The following is a 17954-nucleotide window of genomic DNA, read 5'->3' on the forward strand; positions in this document are numbered from 1 at the left end:
CATGGTACATTTTTTTTTTTAATCCCACAGTAATAGAACACATTGGCATCGTCTTATGGACAATTTCTGGTCCCCTTTTTACCCTTAGTAAATTAGGGGTAAATGTCCCTCCATGGACCTTACATTATCATATAAAATTATATATCTATATATACAATGAAAAGTATAATATATATAATATTATATATAGTACTATTATTATTTCTTTTTCATGATAAATTTTAGTGAAAAATCATTTCAGTAACTACTAATAATGAGAGACAGTAGAGTATAGTAATTAAACATAGGCTCTGAAGTCAGGCAGACCTATGTTCAAATTCTGTGAAAACTTGGGCAACGCACTTAACCTCCCTGGACCTTAATTTTCTAATCTTTAAAGGGAGATAATAATGATGCTGTAAGAGTGTGTAAATAATTTTCCGAATAACCTTCTGAGTTTTTGTCTGAGACCTCCCTGTAATGTAAGACAGATTAACAAAAGGAACAATAAACGTAAGTTAACTAACATGTATACCTCCTGTAGACATGGGAGCTATTGGGGCTGGGAGGGAGGTTGAGTAACTCTCTGAGGGGATCTAAACCTCCATCTTAAATACTGTATCCAGCTAAAGACAAAAGAAAGAAGGTGTGGGGAGAGCCAGTTCTGGGAGGTGACCAGGCATAGCAAGCAAGGGTAAGATTGTTATGTAGATTTAAGTGGGTGCCTTCTCCATTGATGAGATTCTCCTCTGATGTAGAGTCATCCTTTTCTTCCAGGTACACAGGGGGAGACCCCCTCACAAATGGAGATTTCCTTTATAAATGTAAATATGCCTTACAAAAGGGCAACTTCTACTCTGGTTTGAAAAACTTCTCCTGTATCTGTTGTTTCTCAAAATAATTAGCTCAAAATAATCTTTATGCCAAAGAGGTATATTTTAGGGTGGCATATTCTGCTACCCTTCAATGCTTACCTCAAAGGGTTGTCATGAGGATTAAATGAGCTAATACATGTAAAGCCCTTAACACAATTTATGACACATATGCACTCAATAAACGTAATCTATTTTTATATTATACACAGTATATATTCTCTTTTTTCATTTAACATTATTTAGTGTACACATTTCCAAAGGAATTTAACTGGGACATCAAAAGTAACTCTAACTTTGTTCTTGATAAAATATTTTACCTTGTGATAAAGCCCTTGAGTTTCAAAACTATGTAAAATTGTGTTTTAGTTCTCTTCATCTCAAAAGGGTTTGAAAATCTATAACCCTGAGTTAATATCTGACATTATAAGATATTAGTAGATTACTTAACTATCCCTGTGTTAAGTACAGAACAGAATAATTCATGATATTAAATAATTAGAAACAATCTATATGCCCAAACAATAGCAGAATGGTTAGATTGTCTGTGATGGAGCTTCTAAATGGAATAAAATGCAGCCATTAAAAATGCTGTCTTGGGGCTTCCCTGGTGGCGCAGTGGTTGGGACTTGAGCTCCCAATGCGGGGGGCCTGGGCTCGATCCCTGGTCAGGGAACTGGATCCCACATGCATGCTGCAACTGAGAGATCGCATACCGCAACTAAGGAGCCTGCATGCTGCAACTAAGGAGCCCACCTGCCGAGGCTAAGACCCGGTGCAACCAAATAAAAAAATGGGGCTTCCCTGGTGGCGCACTGGTTGAGAGTCTGCCTGCCGATGCAGGGGACACGGGTTCGTGCCCCGGTCCGGGAAGATCCCACATGCCGCGAAGTGGCTGGGCCTGTGAGCCATGGCCGGCCGCTGAGCCTGCGCGTCCAGAGCCTGTGCTCCGCAACGGGAGAGGCCACAACAGTGAGAGGCCCGCGTACCGCAAAAAAAAAAAAAAAAAAAAAAAATGGTTAGGATGGTAAATTAAAAAAAAAAATGTGTCTTTCTTGTACACCCATGTTCATAGCAGCACTGTTCACAACAGCCAATAGGTGGGAAGCTATCCAAGTATCCATCAACGGATGAACGGATAAGCAAAATGTAGTGTATACATACAATGGAATAATACTGAGTCTTTAAAAAGAAGGAAATTCTAACACATGCTACAACATAGATGAACCTTGAGGACATTATGCTAAGTAAAATAAGCCAGTCACAAAAAGACAAATACTGTTTGATTCCATTTACATGAGGTATCTAGAATAGTCAAATTTACAGAGACAGAAAGTAGAATGATGGTTACCAGGGGCTGAGGGGAGGGGAGAATTGGCAGTTGTTTTTTAATGATTAGAGTTTCAATTTTGCAAGATGAAAAAACTCTGGAGATTGGTTGCACAACAATGTGAATTTATCTATTTATTTATTTACTTAATATTTATTTATTTATGGCTGCATTGAGTCCTTGTGCTGTGCAGGCTTTATTTAGTTGTGGCGAGTGGGGGCCACTCATTGCGGTGCTCGGGCTTCTCACTGCGATGGCCTCTCCCGCTGCGGAACACGGGCCCTAGAGTGCGCAGGCTTCAGTAGTTGCGGCACGCGGACTCAGCAGTTGTGGCTCGCAGGGTCCAGAGCACAGGCTCAGTAGTTGTGGCTCACGGGCTTAGCTGCTCCGTGGCATGCGGGATCCTCCCGGACCGGGGCTCGAACCCATGTCCCCTGCATTGGCAGGTGGACTCCCAACCACTGCACCACCAGGGAAGTCCCATGAATATATTTAATATTGATACTACTGAAACTATACACTTAGAAATGGTTAAGATGGTAAATTTATGTTTGTGTTTTTTACCACAATGAAAAATAATAATTAAAAATGCTGTCTGTGAAGACTATGTAAAGATATAAAAAGTACTCCTGATTACACTGTAGAGGGAAACAATCAGGATATGAAAATGTATAAGAAATATGATTGTATGTAAACACTATATATTATCCTAAGTGCTTGAAATGCCTGGGTTTCAGTGTAACATTTTCCCCCTATTTCTCATGTTTTATAATGTTCTTATTGTTAGTTTTATCATTAAAAATGAATTTTTTCACATGCAAAAATAAAATGATCAGAGGGAAATACAGTTCTAGCAGCTCATCATCATTCCATGGCACTCAGAGCAGGATCACAGCCCACCCTGCCTGGGTTCTGTTCCCCAGGTTTGTCTGGAAATCCCCTGTTTACTTTTGACCACATGCAGCCCAAGGTTGAATGGCTGCAGGGAGAGTCATTACTATGCAGTGGGAATGGTTCAGGTTTAGGTCTTCCTTTGCCTTCCTCTAACTTTGTGGACTCTCAGAAGTACTGAGCCTGGAGAGCAAATTACATTTTTAGTAGGGTTTTTATAGTTCCATATTAATTTTAATAATAAAATATACCAAAATAACAACACCCTACAATTACATGGTTTTGCATGCTTTGAAAGACTTGAGGGCATTTTAAGACAGTTTATTTTCATTTATTTTTCTCCATTCCCTGGTAAGGGTGTTAATAAGTCATTTGTAAATGAGGAAACTGAGGAGACCTGATTTGGATCAGGGCTCAAATCCTGAATTAGAACAGAGAACCTCTACATTTTAGTGGGCAGCTCATTTCAATGAGTCTTACTAGCTACTCTTGGTAAGAATATTTTATAGTTTTTTTAAAAATCCATGTAATGGTTCATCAGAGGAGATATCCTTAGTGCAGTTAACTCTTCCTTTTCCTTTTCTTTCTTTTTTATAGGTGGGAAATATTTCCTGTGCCCTCAGCCTCTCCCGAGAGTTTCTTCTGTACAGTACGTAACGATAAAAGATAACTACAGGTCTGACTTACTGGGAACTCCCTCCTGCTCTTGGCCTTTAGTCCTTGCAAATGAGACACAGCTGTCTATTTTTATTTTTCTAATTTCATAATCCAAGGCACATTTCTAATTTTTGATTAAATCTTACATATTGATCAAGAGTTTTTAAGTTAGTTAGAAAGCTAAGAAAAAGATATCAACCTGTCCCCTTCTTCCTCCACCCCCATCCAGTCATATATATTAGTGTTGCTTCAGTGGAGAACAAGTCCGAGATTGGGAGCCAGTTTCTTTAGGGACATTTGAAGATCCAGGTGTCGGGAGCAGACCTGGGAACGAGTGCAATCAATGAGAGCTGTGTGTGCAAGAAGGAGAGTGACTCAGCAGGGATGTTCACTTTGGCTGCTCATAGAAAGATAGCAATTCTTCTCTTTAAACCAGAGCTCACTTTGCTATGCAAGCATCCTGCCCAGTTGGCCACAGAGTTCAGCTTCAACCCTCTTCAGGCAGCGCCTCACCAGAGTAAAACTGGGAGGGAGATTTACTAGTTTAGCTCTACTTGAATATTTTTGCTTAAAATGTTGGTGGTAGATGGCTTCCCAGGTTTTCTTTTAATAAGATAGTTAGATACTAAAGTAAGATACATAATCACTATTATGTTTTAATATTTATGAAGTATTTCATGTAGGATTTCACTGTCACTTTCTAATGAATCCATTTAGTAATGTTATTCCTTTCTGATAATTTGGCAAACAGTAGGATAAGGAAGTAGCTGTATGGTCTGGAAACACGCAGACAGTTAGTGGTACAAATTGATGACCCAACCCCTCTTTATTTCTTTGTGCTTTATCTATTAAAATCTCTGCCTCTCCCAGAGAACCCAAATTGTGCACTATTATAGGTGGATAAGTAGGACACAGCAAATTGAGATTCCTGGTTCCATAAATGGTTTTGCAATATTTTTGTTGGTATTTTGGGCTCATCATTTCCATTCCCCCAAACTTCATTTATTCTCTGGTTAAAAAAGGATGGTAATTTCTGTCCCCTCCTTTGCCAGAATAATGGTGGTGGTGGCAGTGGTGGTTAGAAGGACATTGAGCTCCTCAGAGAAAGCTGCTTTGTGAGCCTTACAACAAGTCAGCACCTCCTTCTGAGATGCACTGAGAATCACACACAGAGGCTAGCAGGCCGTGGGTAGCTCCAATCCATGGGGGATCTGCAGCCAAAGCGGGCACAAACAAGACACAAGACCCCTGTAGGAACCTAGGCTAGAACCAACGTCTAGAACCCCTTTGTCCCATACTGCTCTGCTATGTCTAGGCCAGTTAGGGATTTTTTGAAGGATCTGGTAGAGCTGGGAATAAATTAGCTGCCAGTTCTCTAGGGAAGAATAGATCGGGTCTCTCTGCTATAGGCTTTGGCTCTTTGAACTTCTGTTTCATAGCACTTCCTTGTTGTGTGGTGTTGTAAGTAGTTAATGTGTCTTTTCTCTATTAGACTCTCAACTCTGGGAGGTTAGCCTCTAGCACAGTGTCTGGTACATAGTAGATGTTCACTGGAGAGTTGGTGAATGAATGAATAAAATATTGAAGCTTCTTCCCTCTACATAAAACTGACCACACCATCCTACAGCCACATCCTCATGATTCCTTGGTCTAAGAGTGTTCCTTCAGATCTACCAGGCCCTACTCAGTCTTTTTTTTACTGCCACGTACTCTCCTGGGAGTGAGGGCCTTACATCCTCCTGTGCATGGACACAGAGAGTTATTTAGGTGGCCAGTTGCTGGTCACGTGTGACAGTGAAGCTATAGGAAACCTTGGCGGCACTCTCTGGGACCACCGTTTGTTAACCTGTGTTATACCCTGATCCGATTTCTTCCAGGCCCAGATAATAAGAGGATGGCCAGGAATGTCTTGAAATACGAAAAGCTCTTGGCAGAAAGCCCTAACCAGGCCGTAGCTGAGGCTGTCATCCAGAGGCCCAACGTACCCCACCTGCAGACCAGGGACACCTATGAGGAGTTATGTCAGACCCTGGGTTCCCAGGTAGGATTTCTCAGGGAATGAAAAACGGAACAGGCTCGGATAGAGGGAGAAAAGGTAGAATTGGGACGATGTGAGGGGAAAGGCTGATGCACTAAAAAATAAATAAATAAAGCTCACTTGGACAGCATCAGTGACCGAATTCTGAATCTCCTGCATTCCAGGTTTTTCATGCTGTAGTTCCCCTAAATCGGTTTCCGCTCCTAGACCCTTCTTCTCTTAAGCTGATTCTAGTCTTTCCTTTCAGCCTACTCACTACCAGATCCCCAGTCTCTACTGCTCCTATGAGACCAGTTCCAGTCCCTACCTGCTGCTCCAGCCTGTCCGGAAAGAGGTCATCCACCTGGAACCCTATGTTGTTCTCTACCATGACTTTGTCAGTGACACTGAGGCTCAGAAAATTAGAGGCCTTGCAGAACCGTGGGTGAGTGTCCCCAAGGGCCTGCCAAGAACTTCCCTTTGTTTCTTTATATGACTGGTGTTCAGAAGTGTGAGAATAGGCAGCCTGAACAACTAGATACTTCATCTGTTCAGGAGTTCAAAATACCAGCCATTCCATAAACCTAATCAATGGTGAAAAAAATCACAGTAGTGGCTGCCTCTGGAGGGAGAGGACTGGCTGAGAAAGGATACAAGGGGATTTTCTGGGGTATTGGAAATGTGCTGTCAACGTCTCGTTAGGGATGTGGAGTGCATGGCTGGATGCCTTTGTCAAAACTCAGCAAATGGTACTCCTGAGATCTGTGCACATCATCGTATATAAATTTAACCTAAAAAAATTAAAGGAACCCTCCTCCCCCAGTATCAGTCATTCCATATACATGGAAGAGGTCTACAACAGCAGTAGAGGTCGGCTTCATCCTCCCATTGCCTGTCTGTCTTGGGCTGGCTGCAGCTCCACCCCGTGCTGTCTTCCTCCGGGACCCAGCCCAACAGAGCAGCCTCTTTTTGGAACACTGCCGTCTCACGCGAGAGGAAAAAGGCAGAGATGGCAAACTACTAGCTGGTTCTTAAAGCTTCTGCTTGGAAGCACCAGGCATTTCTTCCATCCACGTTTCCTTGGCTAAGGCACAGCGTACAGCTAACACTGCAGTCAGCAGGGAGAGTATATCTTAGTCTCCCATGGAGGAGGCTCTGCACCAAGCTTGATGTTGATGCGGAGGGGAGTTTAGTCCGTCAGGAAGTGTGGCAAATATTTAGAAAAATCATGCAGTCGACCTCACCACTGTAAGCATGTTGCCTCTTTACAAACGGTACATTAAGATGGTCTCAGAACTACTGTGTCAAAGCAGACATTGTGGCCTTCACGGTGTGCTATTCACCCCGGCAGCCAGGCCGTCACTTACCTGCTGTGTGCCAGACGCTGTACCGGGTGCTTGGGCTGTTACGAGGAGGTTAAGTATTGCTCGCTCCCATTTAGGAGCTTCCTGCAGAACGGGGAAAACATATTTACAATGCACTGTGATACGTGCTGTAATAGAGGTGTGTGAGGGAGTTGTGCTACGGCAGCCTAAAAAGGCGAACCTTCCTCCGAGGGAAAGGCAGGGAGAGGCAGTCAGGTGAAGAGCAAATGGGGGAAGGGGGAGAGTTAGAAACAGAGAAGGCTTCTCTGTGGACCTGAGATTCATCAGAGTGAAAGGTGGCAAAGGGTATTCCAAGGAGACAGACAATCTGTGCACGGGCCTGCTGTGTGGTGTGTCCAGAGAGTTGGGGGAAGCTCGGGGGCTGAAGTGTGCAAGGGAGGGGGTGCGAGGTGATGGGAGATAAGGCTGCAACGTGAGACACAATTAGAAGCGCTGGAAGTACCAAGCTGGGGAGTTTGGATTTTATCTCGAAGGCAGGCGGGGAGCTGTGGGACAGTTTGAAACAGGAGAGTGCCCTGATCAGGTCTGCAGATTTTGAGGAAGTCTCTGACAGCAGACGTGGATTGGAGGGAGAAAAACAGCAATAATAATTTCATCTAAAAGCCCTTCAGAGAAATCTGGAATCTTTGTACAGAAGGTTTTTGAAGCGATTAAGCTCCCCTCCCTGGTGAATTGGAACGACGTATTTTCAATAGCTTTGGCTTCTCAGTGAGCCAGCGGGAGCGTTTGGCCGCAGCTCCTTTTTCCTCAGGACAACTCTGTTGCTGTGGTAACAGGACAGGCGGCCTACTCGGAGATGTTCATTTAATCCCTTGTAGCCAGGTCATCTGTTTGGCACGCACAGATCTTGCCACTCTCCCTTCCTCCAGAAGCGTCTCGCTGGGGTTGCTGATCCCTGTCTGGTCTTTGGCTCACCCAGGAATAAGCCCGGGGTGTGTGTGGTAGCGGCTGCCCCATGGGATGGCAGCCACCTCAGTGGCTTGTGTTGAATTTCTCTGCTCCTCTTCACTGTGTGTTTCTCAAAGAAGCATTTCTCTGCTCTCTCATCACTCCTCCCCCATCTGCATCCTACACATCCTTGAAGACTCAGCTGAAACCCTATGCCTCTCTTGGCCCCTATCCCTGACCACTTTGGCCCACTTTCATAGATTCTTTCAGGAGGAACATTTTTTTCAGAGCACTTTTTGGGGCAACATACAGTAACCTCCCTCCTCTGAACTCAGTTTTTGTCTCCACCTGTTTGGTACTTTCATTTATTCTGCCATTTACGTGTTGTCTGGAATCACGATCAGTTTCATGGGTTAGCATCCTGTCCCCCCAGCTAGACTGTAAACTAGCAGAGATCATATGTTGTCCTTGAAATGCCTGGCTCCATATTAGGCCCGTTGTAGCCAGAGCAATTTGCAAAGGGTCACATCTGACTGAGTCAAGCCCTCACTTAAACTCTTTAATGGGTCCCTTTTTTTTCTTTTTGCGGTATGCGGGCGTCTCACTGCTGTGGCCTCTCCCGTTGCAGAGCACAGGCTCCAGACGCGCAGGCTCAGCGGCCATGGCTCACAGGCCCAGCCTCTCCGCGGCATGTGGGATCTTCCTGGACCGGGGCACGAACCCGTGTCCCCTGCATCGGCAGGCGGACTCTCAACCACTGCGCCACCAGGGAAGCCCTAATGGGTCACTTTTGCTTTCAAATGATTACAGAGCTCCTTGGCCTGGCTGCTGCCACTCCCTCTGCAGCATGTTCCCATTATACTGACACCCTAGCCACCCTAAACAACTTGCATCTCCATGAACAGGCAGTGCTCTCACTGGCTCCCCACACACTCTTCTCTCTGCTTGAACCACTCTTCCCTTGGTCTCTTTCCGCCTGTGTGATTCCAGTTGTCTTTTGGGCATCCTGGGAAGCCTTCCTGTCCTTCATAAGAATGGGCTAGATGCTCCTTCTCTGTATTTCCATAGCACCCTGTACTTGTCCATTAGGGCCCCATTGGATGCCTTATGTCTGGTTTCCTATGTTGTATTTACAATGCATAGCACAGTGCTTAGCACAGAGAACGACCAATAAGTATCTTCCCCCCAAATGAATGACTTGTAGGTGCACAGTAAATAATTCTTAAAGGAATTAAATGCAGTGTGGCTCTTTAACAGAGGGGGCGGGCAAGGTAGAGTGGAGATTCCCTAGGATTTGTTTTTAAACCACTGATGTTGTCCGAAAAGAACAGAAGAGACTATCTCTCTATGATCTCTCCTCACTCCTCTATGAATGGCTCAGGAGAGGATGCTGGATAGAGGACTAGAAAGAGACATCAGTCACCTACCGATTCCCTGCATCCTAGTATTGTAGAGGGAGAGGCTGAGAAGGACTACAAGAGTGTATTGTTCCCATGCTGCATTTTATAGCTGGGGAAATGGGTTGAAGCAAGGGAAGAGCCTTTTCCAAGGTTGTCTACCTGGTTTAGCAGCAGGAATAATAATATTGTAGAAGCCTCTGAGAAGGGAAAGGGTTTCTGTCACATGCCCTTTGTTGCTCCGTGCTCTGCTGTGACCGCATGTGAAGTGCAGGGGCTGTGTCTTTAGCCACAGGACTCTGGTTCATTCACTCCTGGGTACATTTCACCAATATTGAGCACCTACTCCCTGCCAGGCCTTCTCTGCATCCTGGGGATACAGCACTGAAAAAAGACCAAGTCCTTGCCCTCACGGAGCTGACATTCTGATGACAAATGCAGAAGCAGACATCCTTATGTAAATAATATTTCTCTTTCTGTCCCTGGTACAGTACTTTTGCAATTAGAGGCCACTTTATTTAAAAATAATTTAAAATCTATACCTAGACATTCAGAACAAAATAGAGACATTCAGTTAAATTAGTGACTTCCAACCTGTTTGGTTGTTTTTTCCCCATAACCAAGGCAGCTGCAAACAAAACAGACTTTGATTCTCTGTAAGGAAGGGCTTTTATCAGAATTGTTCAGAAGTAGCAGGCTGCCTCTGAGGGTAGAAAGTGTCCTGTCATTGGAGGTGTTCATTTAATTTAACTTACCATCAGTCAGGCCCTGCCCCAAACACTGGGATATAAAGATGAGTAAGAAACAGTCCTTGTTCTTACAGAACTCACAGTCTTGCAGATGCAAATTGGATTCAAAATCACTTGTATTTCAGTTCTACAGACCTTTTTCAGTTTTTACTGTTTACCAGATATGAAGCTAAAGGTTATTTTCAACTCTGAGCTTTTATGTCACTTAAGATTGATAGCTATCACTAAATTAGTAGCATGTACAAAATACCTTTTAATTAAAGAGAAACGGGTGATTGTTAGGCTTATGCTAAGAGAGGAGCGTGTCTATGGAAGTGAGAGCCCTTCCTTCTGCATCATAACCACTTGGACTTTCTCTTACATCCTTCACACCAGCTACAGAGATCTGTGGTGGCATCAGGCGAAAAGCAGTTACCAGTGGAGTACCGCATCAGCAAAAGGTAAGAGGGGTCCTTTCTTGGCAGGGACTCTGGTCATGCCTGCTGGCCACCCTTGGGCCTGTGGCACAGGTGACTGAAAGTCAGCAACACCCATTCAGGTGCCATTAGAGACGCCACAGTAGTTCACGTTTACATCTGTACATTCTTGTGGAGAGGGAGCAATTTCCACTCCCCTTACCCAAGGGCCTTTCTCAGGTGGTTACATGGTCTGAGGACTTAACTAGGAGGCAGGCCATTAGGGAGAGACTTGAAAAAGCTCCTATGCCCTAGACCAAAAATTAAGTGTGTAGTTGTTCTCCTAACCAGGATTGCTTTTCCAGGGAACAAGTCCTGTCTCTATTTGGAATTTGACTTTACCTCCTGACTCATATTCAAAGCATGACTTGCGACCACTCAGGCAAGAGGGATGGCCAGAATCTCTGGATCTGATCCCTTCTGTGGTTGAGAGCCCAGCCGTATTCCCTCCCCTCCATCCCTGCTCCCCCTCCACTGTAGCCCTTGGTCTGTGCTGTAAGGACAGGATACCGTAAGAGGAGGGTCCCCACCGGAGCCATGGGAGATGGTGATGACATCCTTGGGGAGAGGCCAGACCTCAAGCTGGGTGGATGGTTTTGTTGTCTGGGAAGCGAGGTGAGTGATGAAAGCTTGGATTCAGAATCATCTGGCTTAACTTATTTGGTCTGGTACGTTTTGGGGACCTTTTACATTAGAAGTTATTTTCTAAGTTTTGAAAGGCCCATCTAACCTCAGCTTCGTTGCTTTGCTAACCTTTCTGATACTGTAGTGTCAAGGAGAAAATTCCACCTTCTGTTTAGAGTCATTGCTTTTAGGGGAGTAGGTGATATTCTCTTTACTTTTCAGGTAAAGAAACTGAGACCCTCATTGCCTCCTCTCACTACCCACCCTCCACCACAGTGCACCCATTTGAATTTTGGTTCTGTCCTCACAACTTCACTGGAACTGGTCCCTCAAAGGTCACCTATGCACTCCAGATCACTATCCACAAAGACCAGGTTCCCGACCACAGTGTCCTCAGCTTTCTGCAACATGCCCTGAGCCTACTTTGCTAGCATTATTTCCCATTACTTCTCTAATAGACTAAATGCTTTCGTGCTGACACACACTGCAGTATATCACCCCACCATGTCTGTGCTTATGCTATTTCTTCAGCCTGGAATATCCCTACGTCTTTTCCATCTATTGAAATTTTATGCACCCTTCAAAATTTGGCCTACATGTCCATCTCACCTCAGTGCCCCAGTCAGAAGTAACATCTCCTTCCTCTGTGCTCCCCAGAACTTTACTTTAAGGGCTGGTTCTTATTTTTAACTCTACCTTGATTTGTGCTCAGTTGTATTTGTGTATATTTGTGTGTCTCCTCTCATGAGCTCTTTGAACACAACAGCTTTGTCTTGGGTATCTTTGTAAACCTTAGAGCCCACAGCATAGCACTATGCGTGCACTCCATACAAAAGAATGAACAAATTAATCCATCATTTATAGACCAAGGACGTGGTCTTCCAGACATGCCAAGGTGCTTCCCTTAAGAGCCTTCATCATCTCTCCAGGAGGCTCACTGGCTTTGCTTGGGGAGCACTTCCTCACTTCCCAGGGACCACATTCTGATGCCAAATCCTCCACTTTATCAGAACCTCAACAAGACATTCAGGAAAAGAGACTGAACTTTGCTCTTTGGCCTTTGCCCTATCCTGATTTGTCCTGAAGTAGAGCAAAAGAGCAGAGATTTTTCTGTGTTTTACAGCAAATCAATAACATACAGCTTACAAAGCATCTTCATAAGCATTGTCTGTCACAATCTTCCTAAGTCTGTGTAGTAGATATTATTACCATCCCCATATTATAGATGAATACACTGAACCTTAAGAGAGGTGAAAGGTTAAGGGCCTGACCAAGGGTCAAGCTGAGGATCCAGGACTGGTCTTACTCCTCTGAATCCAAAGCTTTTTCCATTGCACCCAGCTTCCTCCATTGAGATGTCTCTAAACATAGCATTCTTAAAGACAGGGTTTTGTCTTCTTTCTCTTTGTATCCCAGTGCCTGGTGATGGGAACCTTCACTCTTCACACACCTAGCACAGGGTCTGGCATACAGTAGGCCTCAGAGAATGTTTGTTGAATGAATGTGTGAATGTTAAGATAGAGCACAAAATGGACTGGGCCGACTTAACAGGAGGAGTGAGTAGGTAATTAGGTATTCGTGTCTGTCTTCCTGTCCTCCTTGCCTTCCTTCCTTCCTTCTGGCAGTTAACATCATTCATTCACAGATATTTAGTTATTTCTGGCAGTAGATCACTGATGCTGCAACCTGTGGTGTGTTTTAGTGCCTGGCTAAAGGACACCGTTGACCCAGTGCTGGTGACCCTCGACCATCGCATTGCCTCCCTTACAGGCCTTGATGTCCAGCCTCCATACGCAGAGTATCTCCAGGTGGTAAACTACGGAATCGGAGGGCACTATGAGCCTCACTTTGACCATGCTACGGTAACCATGGGGTCGGTGACCAATCTCGTGGGGTAGGCAACGAGGGTGTTATTTATTTCTCTGAGACAGAGCTCTTATAGGGCCCCCAGAGAATACCGCGTGAAATTTTAGAACAAAGGTTCTTGTTCTAGGTAGATTGAAAGCCTTGATTTCAAGCTGATTGCTGCTGACTCATCTTCTTTTTACTAAAACTCACTGAAAAACAGTCTTACAATGATTGAATTTTATGACATGTAAATTATATCAATTAAACTCTTCTATGACAAAAAAGTGTGCCTCTTTGGCAAATAATTGGGAACTCCAGTCTTATGACTTGGTATTTTTACAGAATAATTATCTGTAATATTTTATATGTTAATTTATTTCACCAAGAACCTGAAGGTGCAATCAGCCCCTCACATAGTGCTTTCACTACTAACAAGCAATTTTGTTTGATTAGTAGTATACAGTTCACTTATATGAGTATCTAATAAAGTGGTAAGAGGAAAAAAAGTATATTGAGTACCTGCCAGCAAAGATAGGCACATACTTGACTAGGTATAGCTCAAGGCTGTATCCCATCTGTGACTCCTCCATTTTTCTCCTCCCTGTATTATGGTGGCATCCTGGCTGTTACTCTGGTGCCATCTGCATAAAATAATATGTTCTATTTTTGTCTCAGTCACCAACCAGCCCACTGTACAGAATGAACTCTGGGAACCGAGTCGCAACATTTATGATCTACGTGAGTCTTGCTCTGGAGGGACCAGGGCTGCTTACTTAATGACTATTTATATCTCTTTTATTTTATGGTTTTCAAAGCGATATCAGATACTGATTTCATCTGAATTTCACAGCAGAAAAATCTCCAGGATGTTTGTGAATTTCATACAGCACTCTTGTTAGGCACTATAGGAGAGATAAAGAAATATCAATACAAGTCAGTTCCTTCCCTCAAAGAGCTTACATTGTGTAGACCTCAATGTGACCTTGTCATTGTCAGTGATTAGGATGGGAAGTGGGGTTACACCGAAGGCCAAGAGATCCTGGGACCCGAACAACACAGGAAGGGGATGTGAGAGTCTCTATCTTTGAGGTCCCATAGACTAGTTGGTGTTGAAAAGCATGGACCTATAGGTGAGGTTGTGGAGCTATGAGGGGAGAGAGGAGAGAAATGAAGCAGCTGAGATTACAAGAGGGAAGAACGGAGATGCCTACAGAGAAATTCAGTAAGTGTGGCTCTCTCATATGCGGTGAAAATTTTCTTCCTTATCTCCTCATAAATTCTTCACTAAAATCTACATTATACCCCCTTAAAACAAACTGCCCTCCTCTCCTAGTTTCTGACCTGATCCTATAGAATTCGGACCCAGTCTTTATTATCTCACCTATCCTCTTCCCTTCAGATCATGTGGGTTTACCTCCTTCTCTATGGACAAGTCATAATTTCAGGCATCTGTCACTTAAATTATAAGAGGTGCATTACTGTTAAATGAAGGAATAAACATGCCAAATGTAAGTGCTCTACATAACACCCTAAGATGAAGGCCTGGTTTCAGGCTCATTAGAATAGCAGACACCTACACCCTAGCATTCCCTCTTTCCTTAGTCCTGTTAACTGGGCTCCACAGTGTAGCCAAGAAAGGACCATCAGAGGCCAGCACTCTGTAGTTTTAATGCTGGCAATCCCAACATGCTTCTTCATGTGGCTTGGTTTTAATTTTATGCAGAACTGGAAGGCTGCCGTTGCCAATGGTGTCTGGCCTCTCCTGGTCATTCTGAGCATTCTGATCAGGCAGAGGGATGGCTGACGTCAGCTCTCTGGGCAGGAGACACAGCTTGGATCAGCTGCTGGTACATCTCTGGTTGATGACTAAAGCTGGCATGGGAGGTCACAGGCAGTGAAGTGCACTGATATCAAAGAATAGGACATCTAGGGGCCAATATCTCTCTGTTCTTTATCCCCCTAGTATCTTCTGTAGCTGACTCCCTGATTACAGAGGTCCAGTTACTATGGTAAGGGTACTATGGTAAGGGTAGCCCAGCAATTTTAAATGACAAATGCAAGAGTGTGTATATGTTTGGATTTTAAGCCTTTGATACACAGTGGAATGGAAAGCGTTTTGGGTTTGGAGTCAGTTGGTCTAATTCTGGTTCTGCCACTTAACATGTGGCCTCAGCACAAATCACATCAATTCTTCGAGCTTGTCTTCTTGCTCTGTGCCTCCTCACAGGGCTGTCATGAGGATCTGATGAAATAATGTAAGGGGATATCTCTCTGTGCAGTTTCATACAATATGTTTCTATCATGTATCCCAGAAAGCAAGCATAGGACCCCATAAGTGGGATCGTGGGACCTAGGAAGTGCTAGGTTATGCCCAATCCTTTCATCTTCAGGTTGGTGTTAAGACCATCATAAACATTTCTGAACATAAGACATAAGATTTATGGAGAACATAAGAGTAATATTATATAGGGAGAAAATAATCTTTAAGGAGTATTGGGAGGATTGAGTTGAAATCAGGTTAGTGATTTTCTTCTCAGACTGGACATAAGATCAGTCCCAGTACAAAACAGTGGAAGGTTTACAGAGGGAAGATTTCCCTCCCCTCCACCAATCTTACAATCCATGCCCTGCTCATGAGCTTCACAGCACACAGATCCGATTCTCTTTTCAATTTGTTGGATAAGTCCTTCCTTCCCACTATACTGTGAAACCACAGGTAGAGGAAGGCAGGAAAGTCCAGGTTTCCTCTGTTGCATCTTGCTTACACCCACAGTGGCTGACAACAGGGGTCTGAACAGAATCATCCAGTTTGTTATTTGAACACAAGGAGCAAATTGTTGCTCTCATCGCCCTTCCCAAAGGACTACAGGGGGAGCCAAGATGTGCTAAAAATCACCACTGCCTTTTCCAGGTTCTGAATCGCCGCGTCAGTTCAGTTTCCTCTAACAAGTGCTAACATCCCAACTCCCATAACTCTTGCTCTGTAACCCAGGCGAATATGGTGGGATCTGTGAATGTGCTGGTAGACAGTTAGCCAGGGCGAGGTAAGACTGGCACTCTGTGTCATGCTGCTGGTGAGAAAATAATTTAGCAGTTGTATCTAAAGTATTGAATATTTGCATATACTTTTGACCCAATAATACTAATGCTCAGACTCTTTCCTAAGAGAACAATCTAAAACGCAAAAATGATTTTACTCATTAAGATGTTCACAGTGTTGTTTATAATAGTAAACAGTGGGAAATAACCTAATGTTCAAGAGTGTATGTAGCATAATGGTTATGAGCAGGGACTTTGTAGTCAGACAGCATTGGCTCAGCTCCAGTCCTGGCTCAGTCACCAAGGAGTTATATGACCTTTTGTAAACCACTCAATCTCTCTGAGACTTGGTTTCCTCATCTGTAGAATGTAAATAATAACAATCCTAACTCACAGGAATAGTGAGGATGATATATTTGTTGTGAGGAATAAGTGAGATAATATATTTGTAAGGACTTAGTGTGATGCCTAACATATGGCCAGTGCTCAATAAATGTTAACTATTACAGTTAAACCATAACAGTGCTTTTTTCTTTTTCCAGATGGTAAGATGATGAATAATATTAAGTATTTTAAAGTATTTTTCAAAATGTTTAGGTTATTACATATTTCTTTGACAATCAGAAAAAACTCTTCAAGTTAAGTAAACACATCCATAATTCTAGAATATACCAGTGGTGAAACCCTTTAGCTGAGATTACCTAGAGAGGGTCTGAGTGATCTGGGAAACACACCAAAGGTGCAATCAGTATTTCCTATGATGCCCAGCTTTCAAATATAATCATTGTATTCTAAACAGTGTTTTGTAAGCCACTGGTCATGATCCATTAGTGGGCTGTGAAATCAAATTAGTGGATCTGGTCAGTATTTAAGAAATCTGAACTAGAATAGAATAAAATAAAATGGAAAATAACAGAGGGCATCTGATGTAGTTAAGAATATTTTATGAAACTTACTTCAGGGACGTGTCTGTGTCTTGGGTTGTGACATAAACTGTATTTCTTCCTGAGGGCCTCGAAGTTTGAATCTACTTATGGTAACCCTCAATAAGGATGTTAGCTCAAAGGGTAAAGAAAGGGGGCATTTCTAAACGTTGTCCTCTTGTGGCCCTGCAGGCAAATACTGATGCCACTGGGTAGGCTCTCTCAATTCCTAAATTGGGTGATTGTATTTCCATAAGTATTTCTCCCAGAGTTGAAAGAGGGGCACACAAGAGGGAATTTATGCAGAAATGACATCAGACGTCATGTGAGGCAGAGTAGGGCAGTCGGGATATTTCAACCCTGGCTCTTCCTCTGGCCTTGCAGCTGAGCTCGGTGGAAGCTGGAGGAGCCACAGCCTTCATCTACGGCAACTTTAGCGTGCCTGTGGTCAAGGTGAGTGGGGGTCTGACCCCAACAGGTGGTTTTAGCAGTGCAGAACTAACACCCTAGCGTTCATGCTGCCTGTGCTTGCAAGCTTATTCCTGGGACAGGGAATGAAAAGAGGTCTCCCCTGATTCCCAGAATCAAAGATAATCCCTCAATTTTCTTGACTCCTGCATTTACTTGTGCCTCTATTTTTTATTTTATTTACACTTATATTACAAGAGGATGATTACATGTGTGTCTTCCCATTACAATAGAGCTCCTCAAAGGTGAGAGTGCCCTTCAGATCCTTGACAACAACTGGTCCCTTCAGTCATTCGTTTAGTAAACACTGGCGGCTGGAGGCACTGAGAGTACCGAGGAAAACTCGTAGTCCTTGCCTCCAGAAGTCAACATAATGTATTGCAGTAGGAGTTACAATGTCAAGCAAGGCACAGAGGGCGGCCAGTGTGGTAA

General features: G+C 43.7%; 2 protein-coding genes across 17 annotated transcripts in view; one reads left to right on the forward strand and one right to left on the reverse strand.

Annotated features, from left to right (window-relative positions):
* P4HA3 (prolyl 4-hydroxylase subunit alpha 3) overlaps positions 1 to 17954 on the forward strand; it is a 119228-nt gene that overhangs the window by 13984 nt on the left and 87290 nt on the right. For 9 of the 13 annotated variants that reach the window (XR_012333425.1, XR_012333424.1, XR_012333423.1 and 6 more), the window contains exons 5-11: positions 3670 to 3721; positions 5607 to 5770; positions 6015 to 6191; positions 10541 to 10605; positions 12947 to 13106; positions 13768 to 13830; positions 17439 to 17507. Coding sequence is in view for 8 of the 13 variants with exons in the window: in XM_073808472.1 (XP_073664573.1) it covers positions 3670 to 3721; positions 5607 to 5770; positions 6015 to 6191; positions 10541 to 10605; positions 12947 to 13106; positions 13768 to 13830; positions 17439 to 17507 (750 nt within the window). In the remaining 5 variants the exon portion in view is untranslated. Of the gene's footprint in view, positions 1 to 3669; positions 3722 to 5606; positions 5771 to 6014; positions 6192 to 10540; positions 10606 to 12946; positions 13107 to 13767; positions 13831 to 17438; positions 17508 to 17755; positions 17951 to 17954 lie in introns of all 13 variants that reach the window. The other 4 variants (XM_073808475.1, XM_073808477.1, XR_012333426.1 and 1 more) reach the window with 3 other exon arrangements.
* The window catches only part of PPME1 (protein phosphatase methylesterase 1), a 103501-nt gene continuing 92683 nt past the window's right edge, over positions 7137 to 17954 (reverse strand). For 3 of the 4 annotated variants that reach the window (XM_073808483.1, XM_073808484.1, XM_073808479.1), the window contains one exon: positions 7137 to 7194. In XM_073808483.1, coding sequence (XP_073664584.1) covers positions 7152 to 7194 — 43 coding nt within the window. In that variant the 3' untranslated portion in view covers positions 7137 to 7151. Of the gene's footprint in view, positions 7195 to 13865; positions 13995 to 17954 lie in introns of those variants that run through there. The other variant, XM_073808481.1, reaches the window with a different exon arrangement.

The sequence above is a fragment of the Tursiops truncatus genome, chromosome 8 (assembly GCF_011762595.2).
Source record: "Tursiops truncatus isolate mTurTru1 chromosome 8, mTurTru1.mat.Y, whole genome shotgun sequence".
Lineage (NCBI taxonomy): Eukaryota > Metazoa > Chordata > Mammalia > Artiodactyla > Delphinidae > Tursiops > Tursiops truncatus.